General features: G+C 35.1%; 1 protein-coding gene, 2 long non-coding RNA genes and 1 pseudogene across 3 annotated transcripts in view; 1 reads left to right on the forward strand and 3 right to left on the reverse strand.

The window, feature by feature from the left end:
• The window catches only part of EMB2729 (Alpha amylase family protein), a 28,034-nt gene extending 27,133 nt beyond the window's left edge, over positions 1-901 (reverse strand). The window contains exons 1-3 of the mRNA XM_086581804.1: positions 485-901; positions 338-409; positions 179-243 (exon numbers count right to left, since the gene is read on the reverse strand). Of these exons, the coding sequence (XP_086437930.1) occupies positions 179-243; positions 338-409; positions 485-726 (379 nt within the window). The 5' untranslated portion in view covers positions 727-901. The remainder of the gene's footprint in view (positions 1-178; positions 244-337; positions 410-484) is intronic.
• A 9,263-nt stretch (positions 902-10,164) lies between these two features.
• Positions 10,165-14,325, forward strand: LOC147475576 (uncharacterized). The gene is made up of 3 exons (XR_015209351.1): positions 10,165-10,322; positions 10,414-10,492; positions 13,975-14,325. It is a non-coding gene; the product is annotated as an uncharacterized LOC147475576 (long non-coding RNA).
• Positions 10,591-11,456, reverse strand: LOC147475577 (BRI1 kinase inhibitor 1-like; annotated as a pseudogene).
• Positions 14,326-14,811: 486 nt separating the features above from the next.
• Positions 14,812-15,196, reverse strand: LOC147475578 (uncharacterized). The gene is made up of 2 exons (XR_015209213.1): positions 15,069-15,196; positions 14,812-14,976 (listed from the first exon to the last, which is right to left on the reverse strand). It is a non-coding gene; the product is annotated as an uncharacterized LOC147475578 (long non-coding RNA).
• Between the last annotated feature and the right edge of the window lie 2,182 nt (positions 15,197-17,378).

Genomic DNA, 17,378 nt, shown 5'->3' on the forward strand with positions numbered 1-17,378 from the left:
TTATAGAATATCAAGTTTTCTCGAGAATCTCAACTCCGAGTAACTAGGTTATCTGGTAAAACTAATAAGACTTGTTATCACAAAGTTGGACTCAACACCAGAACACCACTATCTGAAATATGTTCCAATGCGCCTATTTCTAGTTAAGCATTTAAACAACTAGGCAAATAACCAATACCTGGAGCCCACTCCATGTAGTCCAATCGATGTTGTACATTGCGTTGCAGACCCATTAATTCATACCTTAAAAAATAACCCAACATTATTTACACAAATAAGTATCTAAATAAACTACTTTAAATCCAAAATAAAGAAAAGGGTAATTATAAAAACCAACCCAGAAGCCAACTCCATAATATTCGCAAACCGGTTAAAAATCTCATCTTGTAGAACCTTCATAGCCTTATGCCTACAACAAAAACATAATTAATAAAATTTGAGTCTTTATATTCATTAAATAATTCATATTTAAATTAAACTATACCTTTCACGGAGAAACTGAGCAAAGGCTTTATGAGTAATGCCTTGTTTAGTAAGAAAGCCAGCAGGCTTCACCCCTTTATCATTCTCAGTTGTTAAAGTTTTCTTCTTTGAATGGGGTTGTTGTTGTTCTGATGATGAACAACATTTGTGGAACGAGACGTTGAGTTTTATTCTTGGTTTGGTTTTGGGTTGGAAGGTAAGAAGTGTTGTGTTTAGTGAAGGAAGAGATAAGGAAGAAGTCATTTTTTTGAGTCACTTCAAAGTGGAGTTTTCCAGTTGGTTTTACTGATAAACCTCGTAAACCCTCTTGCACTCACAAGACGACAGGTGTTCAGTTTTGGGGACAAGATTTTAACTTTTACAGCAAAGGGTACCAGTAGTTTTTCGCGGACACACGGAACAAATTTAGTCAGTTCGAGGACCTAAAAACGGTTGGGCTTGTGGCAACCAAAAACTAGCACACCGTGGTAACAGAACATTTGAATTCGAACTGTAAAGTTAGTTCACCACCATCTAAATCCTAATGATGAGATGGGGCAGAGTTCTGGATGCAACACTCTCACCCTGAGACATATTTGGAAAGCTCCTATCCCAGCTCATACACAGATGTTCATGTGGAAAATGTATATGCATATGTTATCTATGGGAAACATCCTTGCTGAAAGGAGAATGGTTGGAGACTTCTCATGCCCATACTGTCTCAAAGAGATGGAATGTGCAGAGCACCTTTTTTTCAACTGTGACCGGATAAGAACCTTGTGGTTTGGATCACAAGTGGGCATAAGAATACAAAAGAAACAACAGCTCTCTCTCAGAGATAGACTGGACCTGATCATGACATGGTGCTGCTCAGCAGACTATGAAAAAAGATTGGCTAGAACTCATATAGTGTTCTTACTACAACAAATCTGAAAGACCATAAATGAGATCAAGTTTGAGAATAGAAGGGCAAATCAAGAAAGAATTATAAGGGAGAGTAGAGTGAAAGCAGACAAGTGCTATCTGGCATACAGAGAAGACTTTCTTAACTCTAAATCTAGTTTACCTTGTGAATATAACAGTCTAGAGTCTATCTTCCTTGTCATACATAATGATTGCATTGTAATTAGATTCGATGCTTCCTATTGCAGACATACAAGCTGGGCTAAAGCAGGGGCAATTGCCACTGATAATGAAGGAAATATCATTGGAGCAGCTGTAAGAAGGTTCAAGGCGGTGGAAGTAGCAGAAACTGAGTTGGAAGCAGCTGAAGTGGCAAGTGTGTTGGCAAAAATGATGGAAAAACAACATTTTGTGTTTGAAGGAGATAACAATGAAGTCACTGGAGCCTTACAAGAGGTTTCGTGTAGATGGGAATGGGCAGCTGTTAGAGAAGATATCATGCAAACGATGGCTGAGTTCAGATCCTGGGAGTATAGGTGGATTAGTATATCGGTTAATGGGGATGCTGACAGGCTAGCTACATGGGCGCGCCAGCAGCTAAGCTTCTCAGATCTTCCAAGTTGTATGTTAGAAAAAAAACTGTAGACCCATGTTTGTGTGAAGACTTTTCTTCATAGTTTATTAATATAAGTATGATTTGCATCAAAAAATAAAAAATAACATTTGAATTTTGAAACATGAGGTACATGATAAAAAGGAGGATGCTCAATAATCCTCCAGTCAAATGTCGAAGCTAAGCCAAGCAATCTTCGACCATTTGCTTCTCTTCGAATCCACTGAATGTGATAAGGCCTAACCTGAATAAGAAGTTCTTTAATATCTGTTAACACATTCCATACAACATAAGGAATTAGTTCCTCTTTAGTAATAAGGTTGACTAGAGCTTGAGAATCCAATTCAATGCAAAGATTAGTGATCTTTAGGTCAGCAGCAAACCAAAAGTCCCAATTTGACAGCTTCAAATTCTGCAGTTAATGCACATGCACGCACCAATGGACAAGAAATTCCAAATATGAAGTTACTATCTTCACCACGAAGCACGCAACCAGTTCGACCACCTCTTCCGGGATTTCCAATAGCTGACCCAATTGCATTAAGCGTGTACTGACCAACTTGGGGAGAGCCCCATTTAATAAAAGAAGGCATTTTAGTAACAATGAGAGTTATCATGAGAAATATAATTTATCATATCCTAAAGTAAATTTGTTGTTATGTATGCAAGGCACAACACTAAATCTACTCTTGTATCAATACCTTGCTCACAAAATTACGTTGTCATATAGCTTGAGCAAGAATTTGTATCCATGCCTAAACTCTTGAGCATGTAATACCAAAGATCTAGACTTACTCTAAGGGAATTTTATGGTAAGAAAGATTTTTGATAGTTTATACAACTTGAATTACTATATATTACCTAGTTTGTAAGTTACTATAAGATTTAAGTTGTATAATTACTAAATAAAAGATATAAAGAGATAGAGAGGAGTGGAGGATTAAATCTAATCATGTGAGAATTAACTACTATTTCTAAGGACTTAATCACTGCATCTCTAATTTTTATTGAGTTCATAGACAAACCCGAAGACGGATTCGAGTTTCAAACTCTAACATAATAAACTCATCTATGAGAACACCCTGTTAGCATGAGGAATTGAAGTGATATTTCATCTCTGAAATATCCATTCAACTCCTAGCCTTACTTTACACTAGTCGTCCAAAATTCCATGCATGATATTACCGGGGTGTAGCACACGCGAGCCCAATGTCACCTGGGTCGCGTGCGCTACTCTATCTTGAGTTCCAGACTCTAAACTTGGTCGTACACTGTCATTTTGTGACAGAATGTAAACTAAAATTTATTCTACCTAAGCAAATGACTCAAGCCTCAAGAAATGGAGTTTGTTCTTCACATGAGCATCATTAACCCTCCACAAGAGATGGTTTAACTCATGATCCTAGGAATCAATGGCTACGGAACTAAAATAGATGAAGAAGAAGAAGAAGTTTATTACACTCTGGAGAGGACTCCATTAACATCTTACAAACTTTCTCTCAATCTAAAACATGATATCCTTTTTTTACCAAATGAAAACTAACTTATCGATCACTACAATCAATGGAATGGGGGAGGCAAACATGAGTGTTGATAAGCACCCAAAACTGTGTTATAAACCTCATAGAGATACTACATATTGGTTTAAGCTTAATTACATAAATATGCAACGTACTTAGGTCCTCTTAACACTTGTATCAACATATTATTTTTTTTAACACTTGTATCAATATATTATTTTCGATTTCACAAAACTGGTAATCTGTTAGCATCCGTCAGTTAAGTGATGATGTATTCATTTATTTTCAATTTTATTTTTTTGTATTTTCCACCTGGCATAACACTAGGATGTGATGTGGCAAAATGTGCAACCTAAGCTACATTCCATTTCATAATATCGGTACCATGATAATTCAAAATTTCAACTAATTAGTGGAGTCAAAGGAAATGGAGATGGTAAGAAAAAGAAAGAGGTTGTTGACCTTACTGATGACGATCCGGTGCCACAACCAAAATCAGTAAGTAAATTCACTTTTTCATGGAACTTGTTTGTTTTTGGAAAATATATAGTCTGTGAATTATGGAGTGTGTCATGGGAATACGAACGATGAAAGAGATACTTATTGTTGTTTTTGAATCCTTCATATTCTTCAGTAATGGCTGTTATTAAAATTAGATTACACATTGCTTAACTTTTATTTCAAACATTTTATGATCCACAGTTTCTTCCATACTTTAGTGTAACATTTCTTTAATGTTCTCCTCATGGCTCGGTATGTTCAAGCTAAAGTAACCTAATGAAATTCAATATTTTGAAGGTTACAGAGCTTGGCTATTGGGATATAGCAGATTTCCAGTATTCATTTCAAAATCCATTATCAGTTATTGATCATAATCAACTAAAGGAGCTAGACCCTAAATCAGAACCTGCTTTGCTTGTTGATTTCACACAACCTACTTTGCAAGAGCTTGCCACTCAATTACAGATACTTGGACAAGAGCATGGCGCTCAATTACAGATGCCTAGAGAAGAAGAGGGTGCTTCTTTGGCCATAAAAACATTGATAGACAAAGAAGTAACTAATGGCTACTTTCTTGTTAAGGTTGAATACCTGGAGAAGGTTAAAAAGTTGGTAAAGTATATGCAAAAGATAGTTGTTTGTGAGAAAGATGATGTAGCTTAGGTTGTAGCTCATGAAAATTTGAAATTGTCATGGTACCGATATTTTGAAATTTATGAAATTTTGAATTGTCATGGTACTGATATTACGAAATGGAATGTAGCTTAGGTTGCACATTTTGCTACATCATGTCCTAGTGTTATGCCGGGTGGAAAATACAAAAAAAAAAATAAAAAATAAAAAATAAAAAAATAAATGGACATATCATCACTTAACTAACGGATGCTAACATATTGCTAGTTTTGTGAAATTGAAAATAGTATATTGATACAAGTGTTAAAAAAATAGTATGTTGATACAAGTGTTAAGATGACTTATCAGCTCCCAAATGCGTTTTATTACCCTTACATTACTGCATTACAACCCTTCATATGCATAATGAAAAGACAACTCATAACTTTTATTGTCTTTTTCAGGTTACAGAGCAATTCAGACCACGTATCTTAAAAGTTGCATCTTAACACAAAAATGAGCCTTATTTACGCTTATTATGAAGACTCAAAACTACTATGAAAAAGTCAAAGTCAAATGTCAAAGGTCAAGGACTCCAAACTAGATAGCTGAAAGTCAAGTTCTTCACTAAGAAGACCAGAGATAGATGTCATTGACACAAAAGAAGGCTTTCTCTAAAACCTATCTTAATCAAGAAGAAATCAAAAAGCAAAAGCAAAAAGCAAAAACATAAAACAAATTTGGTGAAGTGTCTCAAATGGAATGGGAGAAGGTAAATCAGTCTTTTGTAAAAGTAGGGGAATCAGAACTCAAAAGTAGGATAAGAGAATGCACCTAGACTTATTCTAGTCTCATGTAGGATTTTATTTTCAAGTCATTTTACATTCAAGTTAATTACTTTTTGTTCTTCATTTTCAATCTAGTTATTTCTTCAAGTTTTTGTTCTTCATTCAATCAAGTTATTTCTTTCAAGTTTGTTCTTCAATTCAATCAATTCATTTCTTTCAATGTTTGTGCTTTCAATCAATCTTTCAATCCACTAGTATTTTCTAATGTTCTTCCATTCAACTAGAGTTAGCAAAACAATTCCTAAAGCTAAGAAACCAACATTTTCTCCTTCAAGACTCCCTTTCATCCAAGTTCTAAACAATTTATGGTGAACCTCATTCAATATCTTTTGAAGACTCCCACAACTACAACTTCAAATGGCGCCGTCGTCATGGATTGAAGGAACAAGGATGTTTGGTTGAGCATCTAAGGAGGGAAACATCACTCTCACCCTTTCATTTATTATTTTTCTAATTTTCGTTGATATATTTCGTTATTTTTCATTACTGATCTATTGTTTTGCAAATCCAGGTTCGAGATCCATATGTTGGAGAAGAGCTGAAGCTGCTGCTGGAAGACGAACGGACTTGGTCGAAACCGACTGGGTGACCGCCCCTTAGCCGGAGCGCGACCGCCCAACCACCTCAGCATAGTGATGCCTCATTTTTTTCACAATTGATTTATGTTTAGTGTGTGGTTGTACTATGAAACTCGGATTTTGTAATAGAATAGAATAAATCAGTGGACTTTGTTATAATAGATAGAGATAAAAAGAAACTCGGATTTTACAGTTCATTCATTTTAAGTGTGTGGTTGTACTATGAAACTCGGATTTTGTAATAGATAGAGATAAAAAGAAAAAAAAAACATAAAAAATAGAAAAAAAAAATGAGTTTTTGATTAGTTATTTAGATTGGTGTGAGTGGAACACTTGGTTGAAGTTGTGCAACTTACCAAGAGTTAGAGTTTTCATTGCCTAATTAGGAAGTTCAAGTGTGCAAGGCGAGTCGTGAATCATACGCTCGTGCACTTTGAATCAACATGGTAATCAATACTCTAATTACGTTTAGCTTTAGTTAATCTATGTAATCTATCTAAACTAGTTAATATATTAGATTAGTTTTAGTGTTAGTTTACTTTTATGTTTTGGGCCCTTGAAGGCAAAGTTGTTTAATTATTAAAAACCCAAATTGTAGGCTTTTTAAATGGACCTTTTTTGTAACCTAAAACAGGGAATGCTCGAACGGTTGGGTTTGATTCTCAGATCACGCGCCAACCAACGTTGCATTCTCCTCAAGCAACACGTAAGCACGACTTGATAGATAAATTCTAAACCTCCTCGAAGCCCATGTAAGAGGATACCTTGTGTGTTCAAGCATGCTTACATGATTGTTTGAAATTTAAATTATACACTGCAATTTCAATTCACGCATAAGGCTGAACCCGAGCCACATAACAACCATTGAGAAGTTATTCCCCAATTTAGATAAATCGGACGTTACTTGATTCTTGAAGCCCTAGACCAAAAAAATAAATTAAAATCAATCAACTAGAGCCCAAAGTAGTCACGCTCCTCCGGAAAATGACAAAAATATAGCTACGAGGATTTAAAGTAATTAGTTACCAGATTTCGGTAGACCAACTACCTTCCTCACTCCCCTCCTCCAGATTCTTCGTGAGTGAGCAAGATTCTTGGTAGCACACCACTTGGTGAAGTGACTGCTTACTTTTCTGAACCGTGTAGTAGATCCATCCTAGTCTCAAGCCCAATTGTTCCCTTAAACAAGGCATATTAAATTATAAACCAAACAAAGTTTTCAAAACTCCAAACTTGCAAAAACGAATTTCGATTGCTTGAGCATACTTTGCATCGTTTGTGCATGTTAGGATAGTTTTTCGTTCTTGCTAAAAGTACATGATACTGCATTCAGGAACTACAAGTATTAGCGAGAATAAAACTTACTCACGTAGGAGAGGACGTCGTCCTAGACAATCTCCAATTTCTTGTCCTCCACCTACTAAGATGGTCGACGAAGTAGTGCAAGTTGAAAAACCTTTCTCCAACTTCTACACACCATTGCAAGATGGGCCTCCATCTTGTATACGCCTCACATTGCTCACGAGCGACTTTTGCATTCTACTAAACGTGTTCAATCTTCTACCCATCTTTCACGGGTTTAAACACGAGTTACCGTACGAACATCTACGCCGGATACATGAAGTATACAATACTTTCTACCATCCGGGCATCACCGACAATCAAGTGAAACTACGAGTGTTTTCTTTCACTCTAGCTAGTAAGAGTCATGCTTGGCTTTTTTCTCAGATCCCGATTCTTTCGATACATAGGAAAATGTTGTGTTCTCCTTCATGAAGAAGTACTTTCCACCGAAGAAAACAGAAGAGATAAGAAGTAAGATATAGTTCTTCAGACAAAGTTCGAGTAAGACATTTTCCGAAACATGGGATAAATTCTTTGACCTACTCCATTCATGTCCTCACCATAAACTAGAAAAATCCACTCTTGTCCAATGTTTCTTCAAAGGACTTCTCCAAGAACACAAAGTAACCCTCGACATCATGAGTAATGACAATTTTTTGGATAGAGGTGCAATCGAAGCTTTAACCTTTCTTGAAAACCAAGCTGAAAAGAGTACCCATTGGGGCGATATAAATAATTCCTATTCAACCTAACCCAGTATATCTTAGGTTAGTGGTATTTTTTAGGTGAAATTCGATCCAGAAATCAAAACTTTAATCGAAACCCTCACAAGAAAGATAGATGCCCTCACAACCAAACAAAAAGACCAAACCCCTCATCATGTCATGAACATAAATACCTAACCATGCAATTTCTGTTTAAGCTTAAATAATATAGATGTCATTTGTCCCTTGATCACAAACCTATCATCACTTAAACCAAAAGAAGTATGTGCTTTCAATGTACCAAATGCACCACGGAGACAACATCCAAACTTTGCATGGATGAATATTCCACAAACCCAACCACCTCCAGGTTTCAACAAACCACCAAATATATTCAAACAATGACAAGGACAAGTTACTTATAACAATCAGAACAGAGCATTGGTTCAATCCCAATTTAACTAGAACTACCAAAACCCACCTATCAACAACAAAAAAGACCTAGTTCCAGTTACACCATCAACTAGTGTTCAAACAGATAAGCCCACTGGAATAATGCTATCTGTCATGCAACAACAAACTCAAATCCTAGAATCCATGCAACAATCTCTAAACTTGTTAGCCCAAGACAAAACCCAAAAAGGTGTGTTCCCAGGACAAGCTATTCCAAACCCTAAAACATCAAACACAGCCTTTGAAGCAACAAGTGAGGTGACAGATAACATAATGCTATTTGAAGCAACAAATGCTAAAACATAAAACATAATGCTATTTGGGATAGCATAATTCCAAACCCTAAAACATCAAACATAATGCTATTTGAAGCAACGATTGAGGTGAACAAAGCATGAGCACTAAAAACTCTTTCATGAAGATTTTATCTACAAGGATTAAATCATCTTTTCCACGTTGTATTTCTTCCCCATTCCATCCCATCTTTTGCTTTAAAAGGAATACATCAATAAGATAACTGGATCACTCTACTTGAAGTGTGTGGCTGTAAGTGCTGGAGCCTTAGTCCACGTATATCTCTCATATTATTTGTAAAACACTTTTTACTCAACTTGTCATTTGAGTAAGTGTGAACATGTGGAGCGAATATATAATTTTTCATTTTTCTTTATTTTTCATTTCTGTTTGAAAACTGTTGTTTTCTCTATTCTATTAATACTAGATTCTCGATACATTACGTACTAGTCATGTGATTTTCTAAAAACAAAATAAATTCTACACAGACCAACCCATAAAACAATGCAATTTAAGGGCGGTTTGAGATAAGTTTTGCTTACTAAGGGTTGTCTATATCACCGAGCTATTCACACGGGTCAGGACATTCTATGTCTTGCACAGTAAATCTCCCAACTCGCGTAGCTGAAGCTCTATTTGTCTATATTGGGTTCGCCCCATAACTTAGACGAAAATTGCCTTAGATTTCGTGTGTTATGCACCATAATAGGATACAAGTATGCAAACCTTGCTACGCCATCATTTTTTTTAAGTCTTGAAACCCGTCCCTCGAGATCGATAGTTAGCATGGTTTATTTAGATTATAATTGTAAATTGTAATTGTAATTATATAGGAGAGACTCATCTATTTATTTTTTTAAACAAAATGAGAGATGATTATGTTATTTAAGTGATATTAGGGATGTTCTTTTAAATTATCAATAATAAAATAGGACTTGTTTTAATTTCAATGTGGGAAATGAAAGTACATAATTTTTTAATTTAAGTGACCATTAGAGAGGCGTTTCTAAATTATTAATTAAAAAAGGACCTTATTCAAATTATATTAATAAAAGTGGGGCTTATTCTAAATTTAGTGAGGGAGGTGTTTATAAATTAAGTAAATAAGGAGATTTAAATTTGCCTACTCGAGAGTTGAGGAGGCTTCCGGAAGACCCGACTATCATATAGTGTAGAGATCTGCAACACGGACCTTTTTTGCTTTGCAACGGTTATTTAATATTAGTAAGTTGCCAACGCTTATATAGCGTTAACAATGTTATAAAGCGTTATTTTATTTCGGTGAATTTCATAAATTAATTGCCAACGCTTAAAAATCGTTTGAGAAGTGTTGCAAATTGAAATATAAAACATAACTTTACTTTCTTTCCTCTCGCTCTCTCTCACCGCCGCTACACTCTCCAGTCTCCTCCCTCTCTCCACACACACTCCACCAACTCCACCAACTCAGAAGAAGATGAAGAAGAGTTTTCAGATCCAGATTATTTAAAGTAATAATTTTTTAAATTGATTTTGATTGATTTTTTTGTTTTGTTTTGAATTGGTTTGTGGTTTTGATTTTTTTTGTCACTCATTTGAAAGGGGTTATTTCGGCTTTGAATAATTTCAAGGAGAAAAGCTTATAAAGAGAATTGAAGAAGCATGAGGTGACGATTTCATGGTATATATATTTAACTCAAAACCTGTGAATTCCAAATTGTTGAAGCTAGGTTTCGTTATTTGTGCTTATTTTAACGGATCTGAGAAATAAAAATTGGATCTTGAAAAGTAAAGATGACCTTGTCTGGAATGAGAGGTCTCTCCGTATTTATAAGCGATGTAAGAAATTGTCAAAACAAAGAACAAGAAAGACTTAGAGTTCTTGCTCTAGAGTTTTTGCAAAGTGCAATGGTAGCTTGGATTGCAGTTTACAACTCTTCCATGAAACTCTCACTTGTCTGACAGGTCATAAAACTGTCAATAGTAAGAAATTCCGTATTTGTTGGAGAAGTCTGCATAGTTGCAAGTGCTGATAACCCCCCTCTTCTTCCTAAGCATTGTTGCTTCTCTTTGAAACGTGCATTATCTATGAATGAACACGAACACCTGCGAAATTGGTGATTTTCCCTCTTCTCTTCGTAGAAAAACTTCGGTCGAATCTTCCTTAGATACCTCTTAAGAGTTTGACATAATTCAAGTCTCACTCTGTTCTTCTTCTCCTCTTTCCTTCCACCCACTTCAGATCCTTTCCGCCATTTTGTAAACCATAAAGAGGGTATATACTTCATTTTGATTCTTCCCTTTATCATCCCACCAGCGTTACTATGGATGTTGTTGGTAGTGCTACTAGTAGTCGTACTAGCACTGATGTTTCTTTTGATAATGCTATCCACGTTGTCGTCTTCGTTTTTACAATCTTGGGATACATCTCTAATAAGAAGATTGAAACTGTCTAAACGATTGTTCAAAGAACGAGGAGAGACAGGATTATTTGGAGAAATGAGATGGAGTGGGAGGAGGTATCCATGGAAGAAAATTTCGTTGACTGGGGACAAATCAATAATTGCGAAATAGTTGGTTATGTTGGGTCCTGTCGATGATGGATGGAGAGAAAAATTCACGAGAAGGAGAAGTTGAGGGTGATGTTATGGTAGATGATTCTGGCTTTGTTGATAAGTCTTCGATCTTCTTGTGGTTTCTCTTCTTCTAGAGCCATATCATCTCTCTTCTTTTGCTGCTCATCTTGGTTGTCCATAGGCTTAAAAGAGTCCTCAGACCGGGGAGAACATAATTACTTGCTTCACAATCTCTTGAATCCTTTTTCTCTATTGTGATTATATTTGAGGAGACTAATGACGTTGAACCTCACAGGCAGAAGATGAAGTTAGTTGGAACCTATACGTTTATAGTTGAATTATTGCTAATCATGACTTCTGTTATTATACTTTTAGAAAATGAAGAAAAGTAGTTTCCATCTCACAGAATTAATAGTATGTATGTAAAAGTTACCAATAGTTTTGCATTGTTTTTCTTTTACCATTTTTAATCTTCTGATCATCAAAATTTTCAAGCTTGAGTGTCAAGTATGAATAACTAATGACATGCCGAGATTTGGAGGTCGCGATATCGACAATTTCAACTGAATGACGTGTCCACTTGACAAAAAGGATCACACGTGTAATATACCGCATTTGGCGTTAATCTTTTCTTCCAGATAACGACAGGTCGACACACAAATACAAATATAACACTAACTACGAGAACGCAAAAAAACATTTTCTTTTTGGTAATAAAAAAACATTCCTCAGCAGCCAGTCCAATCCCCAAACCCTTATAAAAAAAAATAATGGAACTTAAAGCAGGACTATCAGCACTCATCACTGGTGCTGCATCAGGAATCGGTAAAGCAATTAGTTTAGCACTAGCGAAAAAAGGAATATATATAACAATTGTGGATTTCTCCAAAGAGAGAGGGAAAGAAGTTACTTCAGAGATTGCCAAGTTTCATCATTATACGAACTTAAATTTTCATCCATCAGCTATTTTCGTCAAATGTGACGTCACTAATACAAATAAGAGAATGTTTATTTCATTTATTTACATATGGTGAATATATATATATATATATATATACACACACGGTTAGGCTAGAGTGCCACTCTTATACAATCACTCTTATCTCACACTTCTTCTGGTCCCTTGGATCTCTTCTCTATATCATCAGATCTAATTCACTCAAAAATTACGAAATTTCAAAATTTCAAACTATTTCAAAAACAAAAAAACGAAAAAACGCGAAACTTGTTTTCTTCTTCTTCTCCAAAACCAAAACCCTTTAAACAAATTTCATAAATTATTCAAACAAATTGGTTAAAAGAGGAAACCCAAAATTTCTTGATACAGTTGTTAAAAGAGGAAATGGATTTCTTAAGAAATCCAGGTTGTTTAGAGGAACAAAATTGTCATGGGTGAAAAAAAGGTAAAATCTTGTGTCATCACTTCTCTCTTGAAATTATTTGTTCAAACTTGATTAAAGTGCAACTTTTGGTTGGGTCTTGAATTTAGAAAAATCATACGGACAAGTGAAATTGTCCATTGTTATTTCGTGTTATTTGTTAATACACCAAGTTCCCCATTCACACCAACTATCGCATGTATTTCATTGAAGGATGAGGGCATTCCAACCTTCCCTCCACGCGGAGGATTTGGATTCATTTATGTGAATCACTAAAAATTATTTTCTCTTGAATTATTTGGCATATATGAAATGATTTGTGTCAAAATGCATCTACTTGTAGAATACTTAACTTGTAAACTTCAAATTTCATCCATATCGGAATCTCTATTTTGCCCAAACTAATCATGTATTATATGAAATGGCTAAGTGAATAACACACTCTCTCCATATACTGGTCAAGACGTCAAGTAATGGTATTCCCTTAATCTCGTATAGTTCTCTTAATGGAATACTATATGTATAAGAAGGCTCACTATACTTTGAAATAGCAATTTCTTTTTGTGTGCTTTGATCTTGATTTCGTGAACATAATTTTTCTATGAACTTGTTTGAGAATACTTGTATCTAGCGCCAATTGCTTCCTATATCGAAAGCACTAACGGTTCAGTATTTACTTCTATATATATCAGCAATAACTTAAGTTATGCTACAATTTGAGTAAATGTTGTATTGCCATGCTTTGTAGACTGCAAAAGTGATTGGTAAATGGGATACTAGTATAAGAATTCTCAACTCACAACATTGGCAGATGGCAAATGAGCGAATCTGAGTTTGCATAAATTATTTAAATTTTTAGTAGCCAGTAGTTGCAATATATATAAACATAACACATAATCATGAGATTGTATGTACATTATAGTGTGACTGCTATCTAGATCATCCCAGAGAAATCAAAACAAAGCCGATTAGATTAGTTTCCCTTACATAATTAGTGTATCTGGATTTTGCAGTTGCAATGTTTCACACTGTACCAAACCAACAACATCTGCATTATGGTAGGTTGTTATACTCTGACTTACAGAGTTGTTTCAAGGGAATATCCTGAGTGGAAGCTTATTGTTTAATAGTCTAGTTTGAGTATCTGAAAGCTTTCTGTCACCAAATATTATTGAAGATTGCTTAATGCCAGTTGATTTCTAATGCAGGCTCGCTCCATTCTCAAGGCCTCATTAACCTCTAGGACAGCTCTTACCAGTGTATTTTGCCAGAAGAACTAAGGATCCAACTCGGACTGGAGTAGACTAGACTAGAAGATACTTTGAAGATACATACTAAAGATTGTAATACTTAGTGTTGTAATACTCTGAAGGTGCATAAATACTTGATGTAATGTAAGGTACCTTTTAAAATGCCAGACTTGGTATAGTAGGGAGTGTTTGTTTTGATTGTTTTGAATTCTCTTATGTGAGAAGGTAAGGAATTTCATCCTGGTCTTCGTAACCTTGAATGGTATGGTAAATTGTTTTTTAATCAAGATGCTGTCATACTTTGACTGATCGGAGGAACTCATCTTCTCACTGTTAAGCTTTATATTAGATACTTGATGAGACAAGTTTTTACTGGCACTCTCATTTGCTTATGGTGTGTTTGAAATATTATTACCATGTGAAATTCAGGTTGGAATATTAAGGTTTTTCATACACGTAATGCAATCTCATTGGTGTTTTTAACTTATGTTGATCTTATCATAGTACAAAATATCAGGATATGAGGATATATCGATTTCTGAAATTTCGATATATTTCGTCGATATATCCTCTTGTGTGGGGATATTTTACATAAAAACATTTGATAATATCGTCGATATATCAACAAATATCAAATAATCGTCGATAGTTTGGCGATATTTTACGATATATAATTAAAAAGGGATTCAAAGTTTCGAACAAAAAAAAAATTGAATCCGTGAGAGAGGGAGGACAGACGATCAAACCAATTACTAATGTTTCCCCTCAAAGAAATTTGGAAGAACAACCTGGAACTAAGAAATAGATTCCATAAATAACTTCATATTTGTTATATCCTCTTTGGTGTCAAGATACATCAGAGTTTACTCCAACATAAAGAAGCTTATCAAATCGGCCAGGCCGTAAAAGTGCTGGATCAATAAGATCAGGTCTGTTGCTTGCCCCAATGATGAACAAATCCTGGCAAATCAAGTGGTGAGAAAGGGATTACAGACATAATAAACCAGGGTACGAAGGAGAGAAGGAGATGATAACAATACAAAAACTCATACCTGTGTGGAATCATTCAGGCCATCAATTTCGCAAGCATCTAGAAACAAGAAACATCCACCACAACCAAGACAAACGCTAGGCACAGACAGATATTTGTATATATAACATAAAAGAGAGGTGGGTATTGAATTTGGGAATGAAGGTTAACTTTATTATTTTGTTGGAAGAAGGTTAACTTGATTCTTTACTTGTTTGCTCCAAGAGGGGCAGTGGTCTGGATTCAACAGCACCACCTATGAAAGCAACGACCATCGAAACTAGAACCAAGAAAACCAATCCTTTGAAAGAGCCATTTCTCTTTGCAATAACAACACTACAATATAGCAGTTAGTATGTATCACGATATTTTCAAAATATCGATATATCGTGCTAATATCGTGATATTTGAGGATATATCGACGATAATTGCACATTTTACATTTGAATGTATCCAATTCATATCCTGGATATATTCATATCTTTTTCTAAAAACTCGATATATATCGGAAAATATCGCGATATATCGCGATATTTTGTACTATGGATCTTATTATGAATTTTTAGTATTCCAAGTCACGCTTTGTAATACAACTTCTATTGATTACATATTTACATCATCAAAATTTAGAATCCAAAGGCCATAGAGATTTATTAGTCCCCAGCGCACTTCTAATGAGCTTGAAAACAGAATAAACAAAAACAGTAATTGCGATTGCAAATTCGAAGTTAGAAGCCGAACTAAAACTCAACTAGCGGGTTTTGAGTTTTGACATGATGTTTACTAGGGGTGGGAATTTCCAACTCTTTGACCCTAAGCCCTTATAAAGCCCTCACAACTAAAATAGTTTAGGGCCGGCGCCCGCCCTAATGCCTTATAAAGGCGGGGTTAAACTAAGATTCTAAAACATAGGCCGACCACTAACCAAGCCCTAACCCGCCTTGTTTCATACTTTCACTATAAATATACATACCATAATTGTCCAACTCTTTGTTAAATATTTTCAATTAAAATAACATTGTCCTTTGTAATTTATCACTTACACCCAGGGTACTTCCAATAACTTGTTTTATATAACAAAAACTTGTCAACTTAGCGACCATGAAGAACAATGAGCACTAGCCTAATAAAAAATAAGACTTTATTCATTTGATCATCAAGTCAAAGTCCATAACTTATTATTCTCAATTTCTTTTCTCACTTATTTCTTATAAATTATATTTTTATTCACATCCAAGCCAAGTCTAAAACTAAAGATTTCCTTCCACACCATTAAAGCAAAATCTGAGCGGACATTTGTAACATAGAAACCAAAAACACCTTTTGTCGGAGGAAAAATGACATTTGTAATCTCAAACCTTTCTCCATCACTTGTTCAAAAGCCAATATTTTCATTTCCATATACAAAGCTTGAATCACTTTTAAATTAGAAGAAAGGTAATATTATATTTGTTTGAATCTATTATAGAAATAATTTATGATATTACAAATAGTTTAACAACTTCCATGACCTTAACCAAAACGATTATGTTTCTTCTTTATATCTATTACTTCTTCCTTTAAAATGATAATATAATTATTTGTCTATGTATTTCAATGTTAAATGTAATTTTAGTGAGGTTTGAGTACAAGGAAGAACAAATTCCGAACTCTCGATGTACTTCAGTTCATTAGATTGTGGATGTGCATTTTAAATTTTTGGACTTATACATGATTATTACTAGATTGGTTGGACTTTGAGTTTGTAGATTATTGTACATTTTGTAATATAAATGAGTTTTAAAACTGATGTAGTAAAAAAAAAAATATATATATATATATATAGGCCCGGCCCTAAAGCCCGCCCTAAAGCCCTTAAAGAGGGCTAGTGGTCGGTCGGGCTTGAGATTTAGACTTGTGACCGGCCCGACCCCTATCTTGACTTTAGGGCGGGCCGACCGATTTCTAATATCTATGCTCCGAAGGGCTTTAAATGTTTAGAAGGTAGGGCTAGCGACCCGCCCATTGCCCACCCCTAATGTTTACTAGCGGTGGTCCGGATTTGGTGTTAATAAAAATAAAAGTTAATGGTGGTTTGGTTCTTCGGCCTTATTTCCGGTTGTCATGAAATTACAGGCTCGAAGCGCCAAGGCGACCGTTACTTGATTCCATAAGGTAAGGAATGTCATCCTGGAAAGTGTCTCATAATGAAAATGCTAGTTAAAACTCTGATAGAGTTCACCGAAAATGCTAGTTAAAACTATAACAGAGTTCACCAAACTCTGACAAAGTTCACCGAAAATGCTAGTTAAAACTCTGACAGAGTTCACCGAAAATGCTAGTTCAAAACTTT

This window comes from Coptis chinensis, chromosome 9 (genome assembly GCF_015680905.1).
Source record: "Coptis chinensis isolate HL-2020 chromosome 9, ASM1568090v1, whole genome shotgun sequence".
Taxonomy (NCBI): domain Eukaryota; kingdom Viridiplantae; phylum Streptophyta; class Magnoliopsida; order Ranunculales; family Ranunculaceae; genus Coptis; species Coptis chinensis.